This window comes from Podarcis cretensis (genome assembly GCF_951804945.1).
Source record: "Podarcis cretensis genome assembly, chromosome: 7".
Taxonomy (NCBI): domain Eukaryota; kingdom Metazoa; phylum Chordata; class Lepidosauria; order Squamata; family Lacertidae; genus Podarcis; species Podarcis cretensis.
The window spans coordinates 8,053,301-8,077,393 of NC_137176.1; the positions used below are offsets into that span (position 1 = coordinate 8,053,301).

Below are 24,093 nucleotides of genomic sequence, written 5' to 3' on the forward strand. Positions count from 1 at the left end.
ACATCCCACAATGGATATTAGAATTAGTTAACACCGAAACCCTAGAGAAACCTTCACAAAACCCAGTGTTCTGCATTTGGATCTGAAAGAAGAGCTAAATTAAACCAGTGCAGGAGGAGGTTGTGTGAATGGCCCTGAGACCTTCAGGTATAGGGCAGTATATATGGTAAATTCCATCAAACAATCAGTCTTCCTTCTAAGTCTCTCCAATGTTTAGCAAAGGTGAAACAAGGCTTGTTCTTCAGGTTCTTATTGTTGTTGACACACGTTTACTAATGGGACATGTGGATCTTTCCTAATAACCTGATGGATAAACTCTGCCTTAGAAAACCACTGCCAAGGCCATCACATGGTGGTGGTAAGTTCTGATCTACTAGAAACCTCCTCCAGGTCAACATGTGGCTCAAAAATTCCCACAGCTCAGTGGTAGAGCATTTACCTTGAATGCGGAAGGCCCCAATTTCTAATCCCTGTTGTCTTCAGATAAGAGCTGGGGAAATTATCTTATTTGGAAACTTAGAGAGCTACTACCAGACTGAGTAGACAATATTGAGTTAGATGGAACAATGGTCTGATTTGGTCTAAGGCAGCATCCTGTGGTCATCATTTTCATAGTTTTTAAAAGAAAGATTTCATAACCACGGCCCCGTAAAAATAAACATTCAATATATATAGAAACACAAAACCAGAGCCAATGTGTACAAAATAATTTATTACAGCATTACATCAGTTGGCATTATTTTACAGTGAATTTTTCATTCAACTATTGATTCTAAACAGATGTCAGAAGAGACTGTCTTCAAGGTAACTGACTGTCTTGATAAAACTTCCCTTCTTGGATTTTGCATAGGGCCTAAGTAATATTACTTAAATATTTACATTAACCATAAAAAGGAAAATAAACTGGTTCGATTATTTTTCAGAAAATGGATTTTCTGTACAAGCCAGGGTGTATTTTAAGTTTGGACAGCAGTTTATATAAAGTTGTCATGAATAGCCATTGATGCCATGAAGTGAAACATTTAAGATGGTTGACTTAGAACTTTGATATGTTGTAGACATAATCCATTTGGATTAATGCACCAAAATACAAAGAAAAATATTAACTCTGATTTGTAGACAAACTAATTGTGCTCATTTAAATTTGTTAAAGTAAATATTAACCACTAATTGCTTTATAGCACTTAAATCAATACCTCAGCAAAAACTGAAGTTCACTTCTTGTGAGTTTTAACAGAGCTCAACATCATATTTAAACAAAACTTATTATCTGGGATTGACCACACTCTATGTTGTCGTACCCTCCCCCCACAATAAAGTGGAATAATATTTCAAAATTTGTAAGTGGTGAAGAAACAAGTATCTAAACAGTAATAGCGGGTATTCAATAGTTCAAAAATATTTAATAAACAGTTCAAACTAATAGTTACGAGAAAAAGGAGGTTATAGCTTTTTTAAAAAAAGCATACCAATTTAAAAACACAAATAAGCTCTCCGAATTAAGCAGTTTCCATAAAATGCTTTAAATAAACAGAAAATTGCCCTCACCCATAATTAGGATTTGTGCTTTGAAAGAAACAAATAAAAAAGCTGAAAACAATGGACAAGTATGATAACCCTTTTAACTTGCCAAGTTTGCTAATCCAATAGGTTTTATAAGAAGTGGCTGTACTTATTTGAGTATGTAACAGCATTCATGTGAATGGTCAATCTCCTGTGTCCATGATTTTGGATAAAAAGATCCATAACTGTACAAATATAAACATAACCAGTATTATGCAGAGATAGATGTCTACATAAATATCAGCAGCTCCTGTTGAGAGAAATGAGCTCATAGCACAGGACATTTTCATTCAACTGCCTGTTTGAATTTTTCCAATGTGTTCGGAAGTAGAAACCCTGAACTATGTTCAACCAGTCTGGAAGAGAGCACAATCCCATTCATTGCTCGGCTTTAAATTTCATTGGACAGCACATTGTGATGAATGGCTGTATGATTGATCGATGCAAAGCTACCGTCCTCTTCCTTGGTGGGAGAGACAAATGTAGATGCTAAAGGAAAGAGTTTGTGGCAGGCCAGCCGATACTCATCACTCTGGGTGGCGCTGACTCCAAAGCTGCCGTCAAGTAAGGATTCCAAAACTGTTGTTAAAGTCTGAAGATAGAAAAAAGGATTATTTTTAAGTTGGGGTGTCTTCCATAAAATAATCCCAACAGAAACACCCCTCCCTACTAGCTCCTCTCTCAAGTGTAGGGCTGCTGCTGCGATCTTTTTTCTTTTCCACTGGAAGTCAAAATACTGTTTTCTTCCATGTGTTATCATCTAATAGGTAAGGTAAAGGATCCCTGGACAGTTATGTCCAGTCATAGGAGACTATTGGGTTGCAGCGCTCATCTCGCTTTCAGGCTGAAGGAGCCGGCGTTTGTCCACAGACAGCTTTCCAGGTAACGTGGCCAGCAGGACTAAACCGCTTCTGGTGCAATGGGAACCAGAGCGCACGGAAACGCTGTTTACCTTCCCGTTTATCCTCTAATACAGGAGTGGGTAAGCTTCAGCTGAACTGCAACTCCCATAAGCACTAGCAAGCATGGTCAATGATCAGGGGTGATGGGAGTTGCAGTACAACGTAAGAAGGGCTAAAGCAGTGGTCAGCAAAGTTTTTTAGCAGGGGGCCGGTCCACTGTCCCTCAAACCTTGTGGGGGGGCGGACTAAATTTTTTTTGGGGAAATGAACGAATTCCTATGCCCCTCAAATAACCCAGAGATGCATTTTAAATAAAAGCACACATTCTACTCCTTTAAAAACACCAGGCAGGCCCCACAAATAACTTAGAGATTCATTTTAAATAAAAGGACACATTCTACTCATGTAAAAACACGCTGATTCCCAGACCGTCCACGGGCCGGATTGAGAAGGCGATTGGGCTGGATCCGGCCCCTGGGCCATAGTTTGCCTACCCATGGGCTAAAGGTTCCCCACACCTGCTCATGCACATGTCACCTCATGCACTATTCACAACAGCATACTATCTAGAAACTTCAGTTTCACAATCGTAATAATGAATTACCTTCACATTTTTGTCTGTCATCGTTTCATCTAGTTTAGTCGCAATGCCAATAGCTTTCTCTTGTCTTGAGTTGTCCAGGAAATACATCATCTTGGCACCTGAAAAAGAAGTGGCATAGATTTATGAACAGGGAAACCATTCAAAGGGAGAACTTAATGATATGTTTTGCTTCAGTTTTCACTAACGCTCAACATGCATTGTGCACATTGTAAAAAAACAAAAAACAAACTTGAAATCATAGCAAGGCAACAAGGACTGTCAAATCAGCAGGTTACAACAAAGCAAAGTCCACCATACTGGATTCAAAGAAGCTCAAGAAAGTAAATTCACCCATACAGTGGTACCTCAGGTTAAGTACTTAATTCGTTCTGGAGGTCCGTACTTAACCTGAAACTGTTCTTAACCTGAAGCACCACTTTAGCTAATGGGGCCTCCTGCTGCCGCCGTGCCGCCAGAGCACAATTTCTGTTCTCATCCTGAAGCAAAGTTCTTAACCTGAAACACTATTTCTGTGTTAGCGGAGTCTGTAAGCTGAAGCGTATGTAACCTGAAGCGTATGTAACCCGAGGTACCACTGCACTGTCATCAAAGGCCACCCCATTTTATATCAATAGGTCCAGCCTAAGCTGCAGTAGGGCCAGAGAGAAGCCAGCAAAATATGACCTCAATTATTCTGAGGTTCTGGGAGGAGAAAAAACCTTACTTCACTCAGAACCGGGTATTTGACTTCAAATTCTCACTGCAACCATTACACGTTGAACTCCAATAAGTCTAAATTAAAGGCGAACCATGACACAAAATCTGAATATATTTTTTATTTGCCACAGGTACTAAAGCAATTAATGAAGACAAGAGAAAATTAAGTTCAATTATCCAGAGTTACCTCATTAAAGTAATTAAAGTAATTTAGCTTTGTAATTTGGCTGTGTATTTAACAATAAACATAACTTTTAAAGGGCAGCAAGATCCATGCTAACGACCTGAAATTGTGAGTTACAGTTCGGAAGCCACTATGAATAGACACCACACAAAAGAAAAAGATAATAGAGTAAGAAAACCCCATGGGAAAGACCTGATGAAGTAATGGGGGAAGGCATTCTAATAATAGAAAACAATGGGGACGACAGAGATGGAAATCCTCAGCCCATAAAGACTGGTGGTAGACTAAACACATATATAAAACTGCAAAATGATGAAGACAACAATTAGCAATGTTTTTTCAAGTTCTCAGTCTTCATTTAGGCCAGGCATGGCCAAACTTGGCCCTCCAGATGTTTTGGGACTACAATTCCCATCACCCCTGACAACTGGTCCTGTTAGCGAGGGATGATGGGAGTTGTAGTCCCAAAACATCTGGAGGGCCAAGTTTGGCCCTGTCTGATTTAGACTTTCCTTCCTTCTGAACTTGGAAGTGATAATACTAGGAATCATCTAATGAAACTGACCAGCAGCACATTCCGGACGGTGGAAGGGCTGCTTCACCCAAGTTATGGAGTTCATTGCCACCAGCTGGAGTGTTTGCCAAATTCTCCAATTCATGGAGAATAAATGTACCATGGCTATGAGTCATACTGTTCAGAGGTACTCCGCCTCTGAATACTAATGGCTGTGGAGCAACAGCAGACGAGAGATACCCCCTCCACCGTCCTGCGAAAACCCCTTAATCCCAATTTTATTTTATTCTTTGGTAGATTTGCAGAAAGAAAAACACAAACCAATACATAAATTTTAGAAAGGGGCAAGATTAGACATGGACATACAAAGCATTGTTTTTAAAATTCAAGACTCCTTCCTTTCCGTGAAATCTCGCGAGAGGAGCACTCTTTTCCTTTATCTCCTTGGAGCTGCCAAGATGCCCTCAAGGCTGAGGAAGATCAGGAAACTGTGAGGTCACGTCAGCCACGGCCATGGTCGTATTGGTAAGCATAGAAAGCATCCTGGAGGATGTGGTAATGCTGGAGGTCTGCACCACCACAAGAATTAACTTTGATAGATACCATCCTGGTTATTTTGGAAAGGATTACCACTTGAAGAAAAACCAGCACTTCCATCCTACAGTCTGCCTGGAAAAACTGTGGACGCTTTTTAGTGAGCAGACAAGGCTCAAGTATGTAAAAAATCTGGCTGGATTATCACCTGTAATTGATGTTGTGCGCTCAGGTTATTATACAGTCCTGGGCAAGGGGAAACTGCCCAAACAGCCTGAAGTTGCAAAAGCAAAGTTCTTCAGCAGAAAAGCAGAAGAAAAAAATAAAAGAAGTTGGTGGAGGTTGTGTGCTAGTTAGCATAAGGACTTCTCTATGTGCTCAGATTTAAATAAACATCGTTTCAGCTTAAAAAAGAAAAATCAAGACTCCTTGCACTCTGTTCCGCTTCCCCTTTCTTCCTGCCCAGGGCAGCCCTGCCCTCTGTCTGCGCCTCAGAGCCGATGTGTCACACCAGGCTGGGTGGGCCTCCACAGCCCCTCCTCCTTGCCTGCTCTCCAGCAGCCACTTTGAGCAGCCCAAGGGATGAGGCTAGCACCAGCGACCAGAGAGAGGAAATGGGGTGCTCCCTTGCAGCGTCGCAGCTCAGGCCAAGCACCACCTCCTCCTCCCAAAGCTTGGCGGCAGCAGCATAGGCAGAGGACAGGGACATTCTGAGATCAAATAAAAAACCCGGAATGGCTTTCGTAATTTTGGCACTGTCCCTGGAAAATAGGGACACTTGGAGGGTATGGAGTGAATAAACCAGGAAGTCTCTAATGAGCCAGAGCATCTGGTTTTATCTGAACGATTGTCACCAGCTTTAGAAGACAGAGGACCTTAAAGAACTTGAATTCATGGTGACTGACCAACTTCAGGCTGCCTTCAAGCCTTCTTAGCCTCCCAGAGGTTTATGGTTGTCAGTGAGGAGAATTCACCCCTCCCATATCTAAGACTCTGCTGATGTTCTCTGCTGATTCTTCAGAGAGGAGGGGCGGTTTCTGCTCTCTACTTACTACGCTCCAGCCTCACATCAAAGTGTCGGGGAGAGAGAGAGACTAAGTGTTAGAGAGAGATCGTGTGTATAGATAAAGTTGCTGCTAAGAGCAGCTGCAGACACTCAGTGCAGTTCAGCGTTTTCGTTTAGACCTCATTTAGCTCTGTATATAGTTGTGTATTTAGCTGTAGATAGAATAAAGAAGATATTCTACAGAGCTGCTCTCCGAGTCGTTTATGCTCTGCTAGACTCTGCTGTGCAACGACTGTCTTCTTGTTGGAGTGAATCCGGTGCTCACAACTCTATGCTGTGAGTCCACAGCACTTTGACCTGTTCCTGTGCAGAAGGTGGTCTCTGGAAGTGCTACCCAGCTCGCCTAGCCCAGTCGGGGCTGAGTGGATGAGTCCAGTTGGTGACACTGGCTCAAGGGCGATGCTGACAGTCAGGGGCAGAGTCCTGGGCTAGATGGACCTTTGGTCTATGGAGCAGGGCTCTTCTCCTGAACCTGCTTCAAGTCCTACAATAAAACACAGACTTGGCATAATGTCATCCTTTAAAACACAAATAAACCAACCTGACAGCAGATGCCGTATGGAGGTAGAATTGCGTCTGAGAAATTCTTCGTTGAAACTTTCCAAATCTTTACTAATAAAAATCTTCTGCATTTCTTGGGTTAGGACTTTGTTCACAATTTCTGGCAAATTACTATGATCAGACACTAAAAAAGTAAAAAAACAAAGCACATAGTTGTTACCATCTGACAAAACTGTACCTCAAGTGTTCCAAGCACAGTTTTATAGAATGCAAACAGCAGATTTATCTTATACTTACCACATTTGGAGAATTTAATTAAACATTCATGTAGCCACGGGTTATTACTGTCAATAGCAAAAGCTCTTTTAACCGACTGCAACATTAAGAGAAACTTTCCTGCATAAATACAAGAATAAAGAACTAGTTTTTATAATGTTATTTACATTTGATTAATCTGCTTGTATTGCTGTGTTACAACCATTCTGCACACATACGCTCACTCATGTGTCACATGCAAAATAAAGGAGACCTTGTATTATTTATAGATGCACCTGACAGCTTATGAACAAGGCAAGGCCAGGTCCCTGCCCTTTGGGGCTGCCAGGAGCTGAAGTCAAACGTGGGTCAGCAATAAAAAAATACAGTGTCAGAGAAGTTAACTCTTTATTCAGAGAAGCCCCAAAAGCGCAGGCCTAGTGGTCCGAGAAACTCTTCCCAGGAGATCTTGCCCGAATGAGGCAGCTGCAAAGACTGAAGGCCCCACTGCTCTCCAAGGCTCCTGCTCTCCAGGGTCTTTCCCAAGCAGTCATAGACTGTGTCTGCGCACAGCCAATCTCTGTTCTGCTCTTCATTTCTCTGAGTGTTCTAGATGACCAGGCGGAGAGAGGTGATTGCAGCAGGACGGGGAGACTCCCATACTTCTTCATGAACCTGTCTCCCCTCTGCCTCTTGACCATCTTCTCCAGCCTCTGCTTCAGCCTCCGAGTCTGAACTGCTCTCTGCCACTGCTTCTTCCTGCTCGCTAAACCCTGTTACCTCTTCTGCTTCTGACACCTCCTCCCCCCAAATCTGCTCCTTCTTCTCCCTCTGATCTCTCATTGCTATCCCATCACCAGTCCCCTGGCTCTGAGCTTCTGGGATTCCCTTGGAGGTCCCCCAGCTGATGCCTCCCACCACTCCTCTGTGCCCAGCCAGCCCATTACAGGGGCTTACAACCAAGAAACAGGCCTGAGGCAGACAACAGAGAAGGGGCAGGTGAATGGAGGCAGGGATAGACGGGCTGAATGTGAAGTTATTTAAGTCATAGAAGGTTATGAGAATGATGACACTGTAGCAAAAGCATCACAGAAAAGGTGAGGAGGAGGATTTGAATGAAGTAGGGGAGATGGTCGATGGGGAGGAAGTTTCAGGCGTAAGTGGCAGGAAATAAGAAATGGTGTTGTTTGAGGTGGCAGGAGACCTTTGGACACCCGAGGATTGTGGAGCTGGACCAATGAAACCATATTACAGGAATATGTTGGTATATAAAAATGGAGAGACAAGGGGGTGGGGGGAGAGGGAGGTCTTGACAAGAAGCTTGCGCAGAAACTGGGAGCAAAAAGGCTGCCAGGGCAGGGATTTAAGGACAGGCATTATGTGCAGAGAGCAATAAGAAAACTGAATAATTTGAGCAGCAGTGCCGGACAGTTGTGACCAAGGTGAGACAATGGGGAAAACCCAGTAAGTCAAGCCCAGAGATGACTAGTGTTTTTGCAGACAGGTAACTTGAAAACTACATAATAATGGATAAATCTACACATGTAACTATTACAAAATCATCCTGTTATTTCACAATCCTGTTTCACAATTACATATACTTTACCTTTCCTTAAATAAATGTCAAATGCTAAAAGATGTGTGTCTATGTTATCAGCCGCAAGATTCTTAAGTGGTATAAGGAACTTAATAGCTTCCTCTAATGGATTGCCAACCTGCCAAAAGAAATTCAAGTTAGTTATAAACTGAAGTCATACCAAAAAAGTCTCTAAAGATCAAGCTTGCAATAATCTTACTGATGTATTTTTGCACACAATGTATTTAATAGTGTTTATCATAGTTACCCGCCCTTCCAAAAGACAGCTAGTCAATGAAACAGGTTGAGTTGTATAAATACTTAAGAAGGAGCTTGGCATCTTGGACGTAACTTTGAGTCATCCCAACAACTACAATATAATGGTACTTTAGGAATTACAAAATGCCCAACAGCTGTTCATTTTCTCCCCGGGATCCACCCTATAGAGGGAAACTGAAAGCAAGTTTCAGGTTAATGGGCTCCCTGCTTTGTCATCATCACTGGGCAGAGAACTTAATGCCCTACCTAAATAACCCCATTGTTATTCAAACAGGGGATTTCCCAATGTGACTGTTCACTTCTCCTGCAGCAAGGAAGATGGGACAAAGTTGAGGGAACAAATGTATGACCATAAAGCCTACTCTTGAGAACAACACTCAATAGACGAAACACAGGAAGGAATTAAAAGCAACTCTGCTGAACAAACATGATACCAAGAAAGGTTTGGAACAGGAGGCCCAGTGGAAGAGAATTATGTGAGCAAAACCAAGTTTCACAGAACTCTTAAAAGTTCAGAAGAAAGCAGCAAAATGCTTGCTTTGATCTTGATGCCCCTCTTCCAGCATGTACAATGTGTCTGTCATCTGATCAGTCATGTACATCCCCCAGAATGTGCTTGATCAGTTGGCACATTCGAGACAAAGCGGCACATGTGAATCCAAGATTGTGAACATCATATGTGCGGTCTACATGTCAGGCCAGTGAGTTAACTGACCCCAACCTTCCTTTAAATATTTTGGTTTGATATGGCACAGTGAAGGTGGTTTTGAATATGTGATGATTAACAAATATAGAAAAGGAGAAACAAATCTACCCTTTCCAGTTTTTCAGGAACTAATTCTTCCTTGGGACCACTGGTTTCTTCCTCTTCCTCCTCTCGCTTCTTCTTTTGGTTCTTCTGCTGCCTCTCTCGCTCTGCATGCTTTCTCTCCTCTTCCAGTTTAGCTTTCTTCTGTGCTCGTCTTTGCTTACTAAGCATTTTCTTAAGTTCTTTGGCTGAAAGGTTTTCTACAAGTAATAGATTTACAAACCATACGAAATGCTGGGTTTATTAAAAAATATAGTGTCATATTTAAATATCACTTCATTAAATGCCTTTATAATACAAAAACACAAAATAAACAAATAAAAGAAGTAACTCTTAATTTATTGTTAAAATAAACCTTCAGGATTCTTAAAAGCTAGCTATAAGCACTCCAGTACACACTATGCGCTTCAGGTTCAGAAACTTTTTGGCAAGGTCCCTCATCAAAATTTCTCAAGAAAACGTAGCAATTTTGGGATAAGAGGTAGATATGCTATGGTTAAAAGATAGGAAGCAGACTGTAGGAATAAACCACAATTTGCACAATGGAGAAAAGTGTGAACTCCTATAAATTTATATAGGTCTCAGCCTGTGTATGCACAGAAGCATCAGTGAGTTAAGAGAACTATATTTTCTGACAGGAAAGTAAACAGAAGCATTATACGTGAACGCTTTTGCTGCTTGAAGCAACAACAGATTTTCCTTTCTGCAGTGATCTAAATGACACGTGGTTCTGTGAACACCAGAGGAAAGCGTTTTGTTGTAGAACATTTCAGTTAATGGCTAAAAGTTCTACCATTACCTTTCCTTCAACTGCACAACTCTCCTGCCGGGAGAGGCTGCGTGGAGCTAAAGAAGCCATAGCCCCATGCAGCCTCTCCCTGCCAGAGGGGTTGCGCGCAGCTATGGAACAAGCCAAGGCAGTGAGCAGGATGGATCCCGCTGGCTGCTTTGGCTTCCTCTTTAGCCCCGCGCAATCCCTCCCTGCCGTCAGAGGCTGCGTGGAGCTAAAGAAACCATAGGCCTGTGCAGCCTCTCCCTGCCGAAGGGGTTGCGCGCAGCTAGGCATAAGCCTGCATTCGTTCCATAGGATGCACACACATTTCCCCTCAATTTTTGTAGGGGAAAAACTGCATCCAATGGAGCGAAAAATACGTTAATATGCAGTTGAAAACGTTGACAATAGGCCCCACGGAGGGGATGGGGGGGAATATTGAGATTCAGAGAAATCTCTCTGTATGGATATGTATTTGGTTTTGTTATAAATTTATATTTGTAAAATCAAATAAAAACCATTTCAAAAAAACAACAACCCTAAAATGAAGATTTTCAACCATCTAAATTCTGTGCTGGATCAGGGTCCATCAACTTGGTGCCTGCAGCAGCCAACAGAACAGATTTAGGTGTGTTCAACGGTTGTGGTGTATGCATGGCAATCAGTTTTCCCAGTTTTCAAATGTGTATGTGGGCACAAAAAGGCTGGGCAATCCTTGTTTTAAATTCTTAATACTGCACTGATTATTAAGCTATTTTAACATCCATTTCAGCAGATGATTCTCCCCAGCCCTATATAAAATAAGTTTCCTTTCCATATACCACCACCGCTGCTTTACATTTTCAGCAGTGAACACTTCTGTACAAAGCTTTTTATACTCACACTATCTTAATTATTGCTTCAATACCTGAATTTACTTCTTGTTCTTTGCTTTCATTGGCTAGCGGATTATCATATAGCTTCAGGTAGATTTCAATTGCTGAGCGAGCCGCCTTGAAGTAGAAGGCATGTTGCCTGAGAATGTCTTCCAACCTCAAGAGGTCCACATAGGCACGGAGTGTCATCTTTCTCATGCAGTAGGTGTGGAAGTCAAATTGATCATCTGTTATCTCAAAAAAGTGCTTAAAAAGAAAAGAGGACACTATTTTTTATGATGCAGTTTACTAGATGGACAAATAAGGCCGCTTCCTAGGTGTGCTTACAGCTTTTTCGAAATAAGTGTTTTGGCAACTTTAAAGCAGGTGGCAAATTAACAAAGCTCATGTTGCTTATGAGAAGCGGTTGTCAGGAAAAAGCAATCTGTTTACCTACTTACCCTCTCCACTTCATGGCACTTTTTCAAGGCATCTCCATATTTCCCTAGCCTCTGAAAAGCTAAAGCGCATTCTGTTTGGAACCACATGCACTGCATTTCATTCAGATTCTCCATGGCAGAAGTTCCTTCCTGAAATAAATAAAAAAGTATTGTGTGGGATCGACAGTTGTTTAAATTTATATGTATATGTGTGAAATCTATCTGTCTTTCCATCCACACACACACACACAGCCCTATGATATCCTATAAGAATGCTTTAACAATAAATAACTGATATAATTCTTTGGATAATAATAATAATTAATAATAATTTATTATTTATACCCCGCCCATCTGGCTGAGTTTCCCCAGCCACCCTGGGCGGCTTCCAATCATGTGTTAAAAACAATACAGCATTAAATATTAAAAACTTCCCTAAATAGGGCTGCCTTCAGATGTCTTTTAAAAAGAAGATAATTATTGATTTCTGGATTTTTCAATTATTGAGTGCAGGGATAGCAAATGTAGCACTTTCAGATGTTGCAGAACCAAGCCACTGCCATAGCCCTGACCACCACAATCCATGGTCAGGCAGCGGGTGACAGGAGTTGTTCTCCAACAACAACAACAACAACAACAACAACAATAATAATAATAATAATAATAATAATAATAATAATAATAATAATTATTTATTATTTATTATTTATACCCCGCCCATCTGGCTGAGTTTCCCCAGCCACTCTGGGCGGCTCCCAATCAGTGTTAAAAACAGTACAGCATTACATATTAAAAACTTCCCTGAACAGGGCTGCCTTAAGATGTTTTCTGAATGTCAGGAGGGCATCATATTGGCAACCCCCAGTCTTATAAAGTATCCTATTCTTTTCCCTTTTCCAAAGGCTTTACCTAATGCATGCTTTTTCTATTCAGCTAATGGGAAAGTCTGTGAGAAGGGCAATATTTCATTCATACAGAAACGAGAATGTGGGCACTTTCACTGCAAGAGAGGCAGAGATAAGGGAGGTGTTCTTAAGAAGACCAGACAATATTTCTCATGTAGTAGCAAACACTGTGTGCAAAAAGCTATAAATGTGGTCTTGTTTAATTAATGACTGACAGCTCAAGAAGGCAGGGAATTTTAATAGTGAAGACACGAGGTGCAACACTAAGAGGGTAATCCTATACCTAGCTACTCAAAAGTAAGTCCTATTCATGTCCATGAGGCTTACTCCTAGGTAAGAGGGTAAAGGACTGAGGTCCAAGAAAAGCAAATCTGAACAACTCCTTTCCCTCTGTGGTCATCAAGGCAACCACTCAACACCGTACTGGCAATGTGACTGTATATTATATTATATTATATTATATTATATTATATTATATTATATTATATTATAGTCTTTCATTCATTCCTTCATTCCCCGCCCATCTGGCTGGGCTTCCCAGTCAAAATGAACGGAGACCTTACAAAAGGTCAAATGCCAATGGAAAATTTGGCAATGTGAAGAACTGCCTGAATGGGAAGACGTTTCAAAGATTTTTACAATGCAATCTTGCACATACAGTTCCAATAGCCAGTCCCACTGAGTTAAACTGGGCTTACTCCAAGGTAAACGGGTACAGGATTGTAGCCTGCAGTCTATTTAATAATTTACGAAATTTAAACGTAGTCTTCAGTAGTAACGATGCCTGTATTTCTTTCACCACCAAGTTAGCCTATGCATCTTAATGAAAAATGTTGACTTTTAGTTGGCTAGTCTATGGACATGGAATTTGCTCCCACTAAAACTTCCAGCCTCCTCATGAGTAATTCATTTACTGTGACAGGGTTACTCATGATGAAGCTGTTTCATACTGCAGTGAAATAGCTAAAATATATTTAAAGATTACAGGGGGAAAATAGGACTATTCTGTTCCTGGAAATTCATCAGTACTATTATCTTGGCTCAATTAGAAGTTAGGTGAATTTTTCCTGCATCATACAATTCTGCTACCAATGACTTATAATAATAATAATAATAATAAAAACTGAAACTGACAAGAGGAAATTTTCAAAACAAATACACAACCAACCTCTATTTAAAATATATCTCCTACCCGTGTGAACTTGGAACACATCTCTTCTGCATCCTTCACCATATTTGCTCTCAGCATATACTTTGCACATTTGGAGTTGATGAATCTATCGGCTGTATCCAACGACTGCGCCTCATCCATCCATTTGGCAGACTCCTTTAGGTTGCCTACATGCTATTGAGGGAAAGGGAAGAGTTTTATACTTAATTTTCAATGTCAGTAACAGGCATATTGTGTAAGCTCTGAGAACTGTAACGCGCACGTGCATCTCCCCTTTCCGAAACATTTTGCATGCACAAATCACAGCCAATCTTATTATGCTTCGCTGTGTGAAACGTAGCTCTGAAGATATTGATCCGATGAAAACTAAAAAAGGATCATGTTCAGACTTCAGTGCCTATGTCAAGCTTCACAGGTCTGGCAAAATTATGTTAGCATTAAATATCTGAGTATGGAAGAAGCACAGAACCTTTACTAACTTTGAGTGAGAGCTGCTCACATTTTACATTGAAAACAAAAACTATTTCCATCGTCCAAGCCCACCATTTGCTTCCACAAAAAGACGATGATCACAAACATTTCATATTATGAATTACTTTTGATTGTCCCTTTTCTGACTGCTGCAAGAGGCCATGGACAAAAGAGCGAACACTAAGGCCTTGGTCATGCACATGTACATATAGATCCAACCGCAAGATCTGGGGTCTAGTATACCAATAATTTGTGGGTGGGGTGCAGGTAGACAGCATTGGAACACATATTACAGCTAGAGGTGGGAAAAGCCACTTTAATTGATAAGAAATACAGGGACAAGTGGATACATGTACAGGCCACACAGAAATTCACTGAGTGATATTCAGCTAAGAGTAAACTTGGTGAAATCGTGTTCATTAATTTCAAGTTTTACTCTGGGTAAAATTTAGCTGATTCTATGGAGATGGAGAAGGAAAGGGAAACAGAGGTGGAAAGAACTGCCATTGCTGCATAAGGAGAGGGAAGGGCGCTTGGGATTCAGCAGGGCATAATGGAGGCTTGGAATGGGCACAACAGGGCAAGTTTAAAATGCCGATGCTGTGGGACTAGGCCTCAGGAGGAAGCCAGAAGAGGGAGAGAGGGAGGGAGAGATTGAAATTGAAATGCTAAAATTTACCTGTTCCAGAAAGGGAGAAGTAGCAGCTTCTTTTGGGCTTACATGGGTACCTGAGAGTTTAAGATAGGGCTAGCTATTAGGGTTCTTGGGGCACCTTGGTTCTGATTATGAGTGGCTAGGAAGGTCGTTCTCCTACAAAAGCAGACTGAAAGCTGGGTTTTGCCCATGCAAAAACTCTTTCGGCGTTTTTAATGATATGCTTGTGATTTCTAGATGTTTTGGTTTTGCACTTAACATTACTTTAGCTGCTTCACTGAAAACATTGTGCATTGTTTTCTTTTGATCTGGTAAGAGTGGTTCTGTTCTTATCTCAACATAAAATGTCTATGAAAAGAATATACATTGATTACATATTCCATTTCTGATACATTTATGCCAATATTACCTTATAAATTTTTGCTTTCAGATAGAACAACTCTATTAGTGTTGGCGTACTTGCAATGGCAGAATTAATGTAATCCAAGGCCACGGAAAACTGACCCAGTTTGTCAAAGTGCTGTGCAAGGAAATAGCGAACCCAAAGCAGAGTTGTCGGTGGCTCTTGATCGCCATTTTCTGCAATGATACATACGTGTCAGAAAATTTGGCAAGAAATTAAAATGCTTACTTATTATTATGTCTGTTTGGAGGTCTACCAGCACAGCTAAAATAAGGATTAAAAGCTGCTTTTTAGCTACAGTTTGTAAATAATGAAACCTACCATATGGACTGAACAAGTCACAGGTTTTCAAAGAAGCTTCGTAACCAGTAACAAGCTCTTGGATCGTAGAAACCTATAAAAATATAGTTGCCAAGTTTATTTTAACTTGATTTTTTCTTTAAATCACATTGCATTCCATTTGATATATTATCCAGATACAGCTAATCATGCCAAATGAATAGTGCTAATACTTCTAACTAACTTAAAACAATACTAAAATCTGTATAATACATTATGTTTTGCAAAACAAATAATCCGCACCTAGTTTATTCCCAGAGCAAAATCGGAACATGTAAAAGCTAGTGGCATCAAACCACTGATCTAATGGTCTACTCAGAGTATAACCAACACTGGATATCACCCGTTATATCCAAAGCGGCGAGGATCCCTTTCCTTTCTCTTTACAATAAAGGTTAAATGGTTGCCTATTTTCCCCCCATTGTTTTTAAAACTGTTAACTACTTTTGCAGACTAGTTCAACCCAATCAGTTTCTACTTTTGCTATCAGAGCACAAAAGAGATGGGGTTTCTGTGAGAACATGGGTGAAGCTACATAAGAATAAACTGCTGGATCCCATCAACGGGCTGGCCTGGTTCACAAATAACTCCAATCCATGGTCTGTTTAGCCCTTCTAATTCAGAAGATTAACCACTGTTTGTTTTCTGGCAACAAGCTACAATGTGAAGCCACGGATACATAGAATCATAGAACGGTAGAGTTGGAAGGGACTGTGATTCTTGATGGATTATTTTAACCATGGCTTGGTGTTCCGTCAGAGCCCAGCATCTCTGCTTAACCATAGTTTGTCTGCCCCAGATTCTTCCAAAGCAACAGAGATATAAAAACAAACCAAGCTTCAGAGAAACAAGATATGATTTGTCTGTGAGATGACTTGTGGCTTATTGAACAACACATGGTTAAAGCAACCATGGCTTAGTGTTATATACTAAAACAGCCTCCATCTAGCCCAGCATTATGCTTACCCCAATTGCTAACCAGAGACCTGTGAGAAATCCATAGCTTAATGGCTCATTTTGTGTTTGAATTTATTTATACAGATCAAGCGGGATGAACAACCAAGTGTTGAAGAGTGGAATGCTTCTGTTTGGGGTCCCTAATAACCAGCAAGCCAGCCCTCTTCCAGAACACTTCATTTCCCCCTCCCAGTTTTCTGTTCTCTCCCCTCACCTGGAAACAGACACTTAAAAGAGTGCTCACTCCCCACTGGAATGTTTTTGGTCATCCACTCCTTAGGGTTACCTTTTTTATTAAAATTTTATTTTCAGATTTCTACAAACATTGGGTCTCCCCTGAACCTGCTGACACCTCCCTCTGGAGTGTGGACAACTCCATTCTGGCAACATAAGGATCAGCACATGATTAGTATATTGGATAATGTAAGTGTTCCTTTTCAGTGATGAAGCTAATCATCACAGAATGTCCATAACCATTCCAACTGCTGTGTTGAAAGTCTGCCTTACACCATTTCAGAAATTCACCTGATGGGGTGAGGGTCTGCTCATTTCAAAGTATATGCATTTCAGATTCTTCTTGTCACTGCAAAGCTTAACACGTTAAGGGGAGAAGAGTCTAACATGTTTTTGCAGTTTGGATTCAGCAAGCACAGTTTGGTGTAAGTGAACCTTCACACAAGAAATCTCGTGGACAAGTGGCACCACCCTGGTATCGGCAAGACTCATGAATGAAAGAGAAGCCTCCACAGAAATAGAGAGAGGTTGGTCACAAGGACATGGGATAGTATAGCACAGTCCTACTGAATCAAACTAAAAGGTCTTCCCCGCTGTGCTAGGGGAAACCTCACACTCTATCCAAACACATGCTGGTGTGTGATGTGCTAAAGGGTCCACCTGCCATGAAGCATGGGGGGAATGTGGCTCATTTTGCATTCTGATTTGATATAAATAAGTAGCCAAGCCCTTTCTCCATAGGTCCCTACACAATATGCCTCCTCATTCTCATTCTCTCTCTCTCACACACACAGGAGAAAAATACCATAACTCATTTCAGTGAGGATTGTGCATCCTTGCTAAGGGTATGCTCAATGGAATTTACTGATACTCAAAAGAGCACTGATAAGCTTGTTTTTGCTTTGCTTTTTAGAACATGATCCCTTTTCTGCTTCAACAGCCTATGCGGTTAATCTAGTGCTCAAGGGGTGAAATGGAGATTGACAACTGAAGACTGAATCAATCATTGTTAACAGAATCAGAGATCGTAGGTTTATCTTTTTGAAGTATGTTCCTTGTTATCTCTGACAAATGAGGCAGACCCCCTGAAAAATACAGTGACACAGTGAACAGGTCAAGATCAAGAAGATGCACTGGAAACAACCTGAATTTTTGTTTGTGGATGGCAACTTATCCCATAACAGTCACCTCTGAATCCTTGATTATGTAAACAAGCTCTGGCGGGACTCCATTAATTTCATATCACTTGCACGGGAGCTGTGACTCAAGTAAAGCCCCGTTCATAAGTGCACCTAGCATGGTATAATCCTCTGCTGCAGGGAAGCACATGGGAATATTGTAACCACAGGGGAAAGGCCCATCTTGTGACTGATATTCTGAGCTGGCAGGACCGGAAGGGAGTGAGGATTCAAAGGAAGGCAAGGGGGAGAGGTACCAAGCAAAATTAAGCAGATGTTAAGAAAAGGAGCCACCGAAGCTGCATGGGTGGACTCAGTAAGGTGGCAAAAATGAACTTTGGCTCCTTCTGGCCCCCAGTAGCTTTTTCTCAATCCGTGAGGTTTGCCATAGAGGTTAGAGGGACGGATTCCCAAGCTAGGCCTGGCAAGGAGGAACACTGAGGAGCTCCTCCTAGCTGTTTAGGATATACACAGCTGCCAAGCAGGCAAGGAAAAGTGGAACGTTACAGATCCCTGGTATGTCCCAAACAACCCCATACTCTTCTCAAGTTCTAGTTTCCCTTTCTGCAAGTCTCAGTATATTCACTTCAGTTCCCGTTTCCTCGCTGTCCCTTCTTCCTCTTTGCTACTTTCTTTCCTTCTTCCTCCGTCTTCATTTTCTCCATTGCTGCTTTCTTCACTCACCTCTTCCCCATTTCGTACCCTTTGCCCTATTTTGCTGCCTCGCCCACCCCACAGCCAACAGTTGTTTGGCCTTCACAACCCAAATGCAGCTTGTGCTGCAATGTGGGCAACTTTGCAGACCAGCCCCCTTACTTCCACAGTAACTCTCTGTCCTGCCCAGTCTATCTGAACACACTCGTGGAAATTTCATTTTCTTTCTTTCTTTCTTTCTTTCTTTCTTTCTTTCTTTCTTTCTTTCTGCTGGTCTCTCCCATTTGTGTGGGTGTGGTGCTGCTTTTGCTATAAAAACGATGATACTCTCGTCCTGAAGACTGGAAGCAGAAGGTGGAATACAGGGTGAAATCTCACTATGCTAAATGTTCTGCCTGTGCAAACGTTTCATCCAGTCAGACAGAATGATTTTCTCCCTCTGTTCTGGCTGTGGAAGAGACTCTCTTTCTTCTGCAGCTACCACAGCTTTCCTCCATTATTTCCTATTATTTCCCCCATTATTTCCTATCAGGCACAAAGCCAGCCTTCCTACGAGGGCAAAAGAAAAGTCTTCAGGGGGAGTCAGCCTACCTTCCTGAGTACACTTTCTGAGACTTCTGCTGTTTCTTCCAGCCAGTCATTCCCTCATGCATTATTTCCTCACAGCCTCTCCGTGTTTTAAGTTACTCAAAGAGGACACATGATGTTGAGCTTCAATGGAATCAACACACCTGCAACACATTTGACGTAAACCTTGATGTTGACTTATTTTACAGTCCTCCCTTCGTATTTCACTCTGAAGGAGTGACTGCTAGAATTCTGAAGAGTGTTTGTGAAGCTTTTTTGTGACTGATACAATGAGCAGGAAATCAGTGCTATGCATAGCCCCCCTCCTCCAAGATGCGGCTTGCTAACTGATGCAAGGGCCAAGGAAGGGGCAGGCTCAAAAGACAAGCAAGCAGTCCTTCAGACACTGAAGCCCTAGGGTGATTGCAGTAACCCAACCTGGAGATCCAGACATCTCCAGTGGCACAACTTACAAAGTTGTTGAAAGACAACTGGGCTATGGGCATCCATGAGCAGGGCAGATAGAATAGCACCCATCTACACAAACAACTACACAATGTATTTTATGTTATAAAAATAGTCCAGGGAACACAACCTGTTCCATTTTCTACAGGTGACCTCCACTCACAAGCGGAAAAGACTTGCAGTATGGGAATTTCACCTAAACATTAGGAAGATTCCACCTAAACATTAGGAAGAACTTCCTGACAGTAAGAGCTGTTCAACAGTGGAATTTGCTGCCAAGGAGTGCGGTGGAGTCTCCTTCTTTGGAGGTCTTTAAGCCGAGGCTTGACAACCATATGTCAGGAGTGCTCTGATGGTGTTTCCTGCTTGGCAGGGGGTTGGACTTGATGGCCCTTGTGGTCTCTTCCAACTCTATGATTCTATGAGTCTATGAATTTTCCTCCTACCTCCAAACCAAAGTGGATGGCGCTGTGGGGCTGCACTGCTTACCTGACTGCCCTCTGGCCAACCTGCTGCCGCATCCCAAGATGGAGAGGGGAGACATGGCGGTCAGGTCAGCACATGGTTAATGCATCATCAGCACCCGAGTGCCTCTGCCACTGCACTGACCTTGCCCCTCCTCCAGGTGTGCAGCAGTAACTTATCTGGAGGGAGGTCAGGTATGTGGTGCTGCCTTATGCTGAGGGTTGGGAGATCTTCCAGGGCAGATTTCTGTGTGTGTATGAGCAAGAAAAGGGGAAATCCTGCTGTGTAAATTATGTCTGTCTGCGCACTAGATACCGCTCTATGGGTAAATTATAAAATGAAAATAGAGCCTCTGCTCTTACAGCTAAAGTTAAAAGTTTTGCATCTAGCTGGGAACAAAACTGCCACCTAAAATTCTTTGAAAACACTTAATCCTCTATTTTTATATCTTATTGTGTCAAAATGACAAGGCCAAACCCCACAAAATATCCATCGACTTCAACTTTCCAAACCCATCTTCAATTTAAAAGCCATCCAGCTGACTTCTTCCAAGGTCCTGATCAACTGCTGTCTATATAGATAAATGTCCACTCAGAATACAGGATAGCTTCCTAAAGACAGTACAATAAATCAACGACAGCTCCTTATTTTGGCATAAATATCCTACTTTAGGAATTCCCATTCATAACAATGTGTACACACCACACAACAGGTGGCTTTCTGAGTCCCATCTTCCAAAAGAGTCAGGAAGTCATGGTTTCCCTGACTATTTAACAGCCAGCCATTTCACCTGAAGATGAAGAGTAATATTAACTAATGTTAATATTACTGCAAGGATAACAGGAGTATTGGATGCTGGAATGAAGTTATGTGGTTTTAGCAGTAATGTTACAAAGGAGTGTGTAAAAATGGATTATTAATAGGTGAGAATGTAAAGTTATAATATATTAAGATAAATTATTAAGATAAAAGTAAAAATGGAAAGGATTTGCTGAAATAACTAATTGAACTAGAATACAAAAAAGGGAGGTGTGAGGAGGTCAGGGAAACAAGTAAATGAAAGACAAGATATGGAAAGGTTGATTTGTTTTTAATTGTTTTTACTTTTCTGCATTTTGTATTTTTTCCTTTTTTTCTTTTTTTTCCTTATTCTTGTAACTTTTTTGAAACTTTAATAAATATTATTTTTTTAAAGAAAGACTAACAGGAGTATTTTCCTTTAAGTTGTATTTTTATACACCCACCCCCACCCCACTGAAGTATTTTTTATATACGGCTACTGAAATTATGAAAATGTTTTTAAAATAACCTTTAAACTGTTATTGCATGACCCTATCGACATATTTAACATTAGAGATTATGTTACAGTTTATGTTAAAAGACATAATTCCACAAAGAGTTATTAAATGCATTAGACAATATTTTCTTTCAGTTTTTATATCATGTTTTTCTACTGAAAATTATGACTTCAGAATCATTTTATTGTCTTTTGTACTATTCCTTCACTAGGAGGACTTGGATTGGAAATATATAAAGTCTTAAAGTTTAGAAAATCATAACGGCATGTCAACAATGTGTGAGCAACAGAAACTGCATCTAGCTCTTTAGGCTGCAATCCTATGCACATTTCGCAAGTAGGCACGCTTTGATTCCCATATACTTCCAAGTAAGCAAGTAAAATAGAAAATTGTAGCAGTGTAGATAAACAAGACTATAGCAAGTTTTATCCGAAATCAAATTTTCAGGTGGTTATGGCAGATGAATGAAATTTAAACACAGATTTACAAAGGCTCAGTTCTCCCTTGCTTAGATCCCTGGCTTCTTCTTACCAGGGAACATTGCTTTGTTCCAACAAACCATGATCAATAAGCCAAGTACAAACTTGGCCACAGACCATGATTTGTTGGGAGTGAAACAACCCATGATCCCTGCTTCAGGCATAAGTCAAGGGTCACAGCTTGTTTCCTTCCACCCAGCAAGAGTGGGAAGGAGTGAAATACTCTTCTTAGGCATATTAATCTTAACCATTTAACTACAGTTTACCCTGGCATGAGAAATGGAAAGGAAAAGTGACTGTTACTGGTAAATTATCTGTAAGACACACAAAGCTGTACGAAAACTGAATAAATTTGAGTTTTACCTTTTCTTTACTGTAATACAAAGATTTCAAAGTGGTAAACAAAGGTGGGCAGCCTTTACTGAAGTTAACCCGCAGGAATTTATCCATTAGTTCTCTAAATTTTTCGCCTAGAAACAAAATTGCATTGAGTTATATTCTTATTACTTAGTGTTGCACTACTGATAAAGTTTTTATAAATTTTATGTTAAAACCTGAAAGAAGCTGGTAAGAACAGTGATCTACTTGTAATTTGAAATTAAAAAGTTTTTCTGCTTCGACAGAAATACTTGTACCTGGTCTTTTTTTGAGCAAATCTGAATGTTTTGAATAATTGTTCTAATTTGCATAATTTATACATAATTTCAGCCTTTTTAGCCTGCCAGGATACTGGGTTGCTGTTGTTTTAAAAAAACACATATAGCACATTCTTTAACTGAACCTATGACATACCCAAGGAGTTCAGTGAGTGCAGAATGACGTTTTAACGACACAGTTGTTAAAAAATGACGTAAGGAAGATATCTGAACCCTTACAATTAGTGGCCGTTACTGCTGTTTGTAACAGCAATAAAGGATGAGTGTGCTATGCATCTGAATGTGTGTACATTAGAAAGAAAAAAAAGTCAGCTGTTTTGTGACCAGCATTTGACAGAACCATCTGACAGGGCCAAATGGTGGCTCTGTGCTAGTGGAAGCACTTTCACCAATCCTTTACGATGTGGTGCAGCTTTCTGTGCTGAATCCCATCCTGTTCTGTATCTTCCAACCGACAGCAGTAATGTTTTGGGGGGGACACAGCAGGTTGCAATGAAAAGAGGGGATTCCTGTCTTGCTCTAGTACAGTGGTACTTCGGGTTACATACGCTTCAGGTTACATACGCTTCTGGTTACAGACTCCGCTAACCCAGAAATATTACCTCGGGTTAAGAACTTTGCTTCAGCATGGGAACAGAAATCGTGCTCCAGCGGCGTGGTGGCAGCAGGAGGCCCCATTAGCTAAAGTGGTGCTTCAGGTTAAGAACAGTTTCAGGTTAAGAATGGACCTCCAGAACGAATTAAGTTCTTAACCCGAGGAACCACTGTACTTGTGCTAAGCACACAATTTTGCCTTCCACACAAAAATAACTGTACTGGCAGGTATTGGCCTGTCACCCTAAGCCAAGCTCCCAGGGGGGGGGAAATCGCAGTTGCTCTGCTCTTTCACAGTCATTCTGCTGCAGGGCTGAGTTCCACAATGGTTTGACTTCGCATGCTGCTGGTATGTGGGCCAATAGTTTAGTTGTAAAGGTACTAAAGAAATATGCAGTGTTACCTGTGACAAAGTTTAAAGGTAATCTTCTAGGTGAAACCGCTCTTGGATGTTGCTTGCTTATTTCTTCATACATTTCTAGTCTTTCATCTAAAGAGCCTATTGGTGGATAATAAATGTACAGTTTGAGTCTTTGTATGTTATAAGCATCTGGTTTAAGTCACAAGTGTGCCTATATGCAATATGGAAAACTACACTAGTAGGAATTTTATCTTGTCCTCTTCAACAGAAGCCCTTGGTGAACATCTCAAACCGCATTTTTTTATATAGAACAAGTTGAAAAGCAGTTTTCAGTATGATGAAAGAGAACAGCTGATGAAAGAAAGATAGAAATATACTGTGTGTGCACGCGCACATTTTAAAAAACCATGTTGCAAAATATTTCATCAATGTCAAAAGTCAAACTGCAGTACATAAATCCTCAGTTCTGAAACCACATGTTGGAGCTCCAGAAGTTACAATGGAGGAGGAAGCAATTCTATGAGCACCTTAAAAAAGTGGCATTGTTATAAAGGTTAAAATATAATCTTTAAAAGGCTGCCATGCTCTAACTGTGCTTAACTCCACTGAAGCCGTTGAGTGTAAATAGCAGTAAATGGGAGCATAGCATTGAAATTTCATTATAAATTTTGTAATGTAATAGTTATGCATAGT

At 40.9% G+C, this 24,093-nt stretch overlaps 1 protein-coding gene and 1 pseudogene across 3 annotated transcripts in view; one reads left to right on the forward strand and one right to left on the reverse strand.

The window, feature by feature from the left end:
- Positions 1–692: 692 nt before the first annotated feature.
- The window catches only part of NAA16 (N-alpha-acetyltransferase 16, NatA auxiliary subunit), a 38,398-nt gene continuing 14,997 nt past the window's right edge, over positions 693–24,093 (reverse strand). Inside the window, exons 8-20 of one of the 2 annotated variants that reach the window (XM_079983516.1) lie at positions 23,443–23,538; positions 22,153–22,259; positions 15,475–15,547; positions 15,160–15,329; positions 13,646–13,798; positions 11,570–11,698; positions 11,162–11,375; positions 9,489–9,682; positions 8,426–8,534; positions 6,862–6,960; positions 6,605–6,748; positions 3,070–3,167; positions 693–2,155 (exon numbers count right to left, since the gene is read on the reverse strand). In XM_079983516.1, coding sequence (XP_079839642.1) covers positions 1,955–2,155; positions 3,070–3,167; positions 6,605–6,748; positions 6,862–6,960; positions 8,426–8,534; positions 9,489–9,682; positions 11,162–11,375; positions 11,570–11,698; positions 13,646–13,798; positions 15,160–15,329; positions 15,475–15,547; positions 22,153–22,259; positions 23,443–23,538 — 1,787 coding nt within the window. In that variant the 3' untranslated portion in view covers positions 693–1,954. Of the gene's footprint in view, positions 2,156–3,069; positions 3,168–6,604; positions 6,749–6,861; positions 6,961–8,425; positions 8,535–9,488; positions 9,683–11,161; positions 11,376–11,569; positions 11,699–13,645; positions 13,799–15,159; positions 15,330–15,474; positions 15,548–20,440; positions 20,803–22,152; positions 22,260–23,442; positions 23,539–24,093 lie in introns of those variants that run through there. The other variant, XM_079983517.1, reaches the window with a different exon arrangement.
- On the forward strand, positions 3,174–6,597 carry LOC307220030 (large ribosomal subunit protein uL15 pseudogene; annotated as a pseudogene). Its single transcript has one exon. The product of its transcript is annotated as a large ribosomal subunit protein uL15 pseudogene (transcript).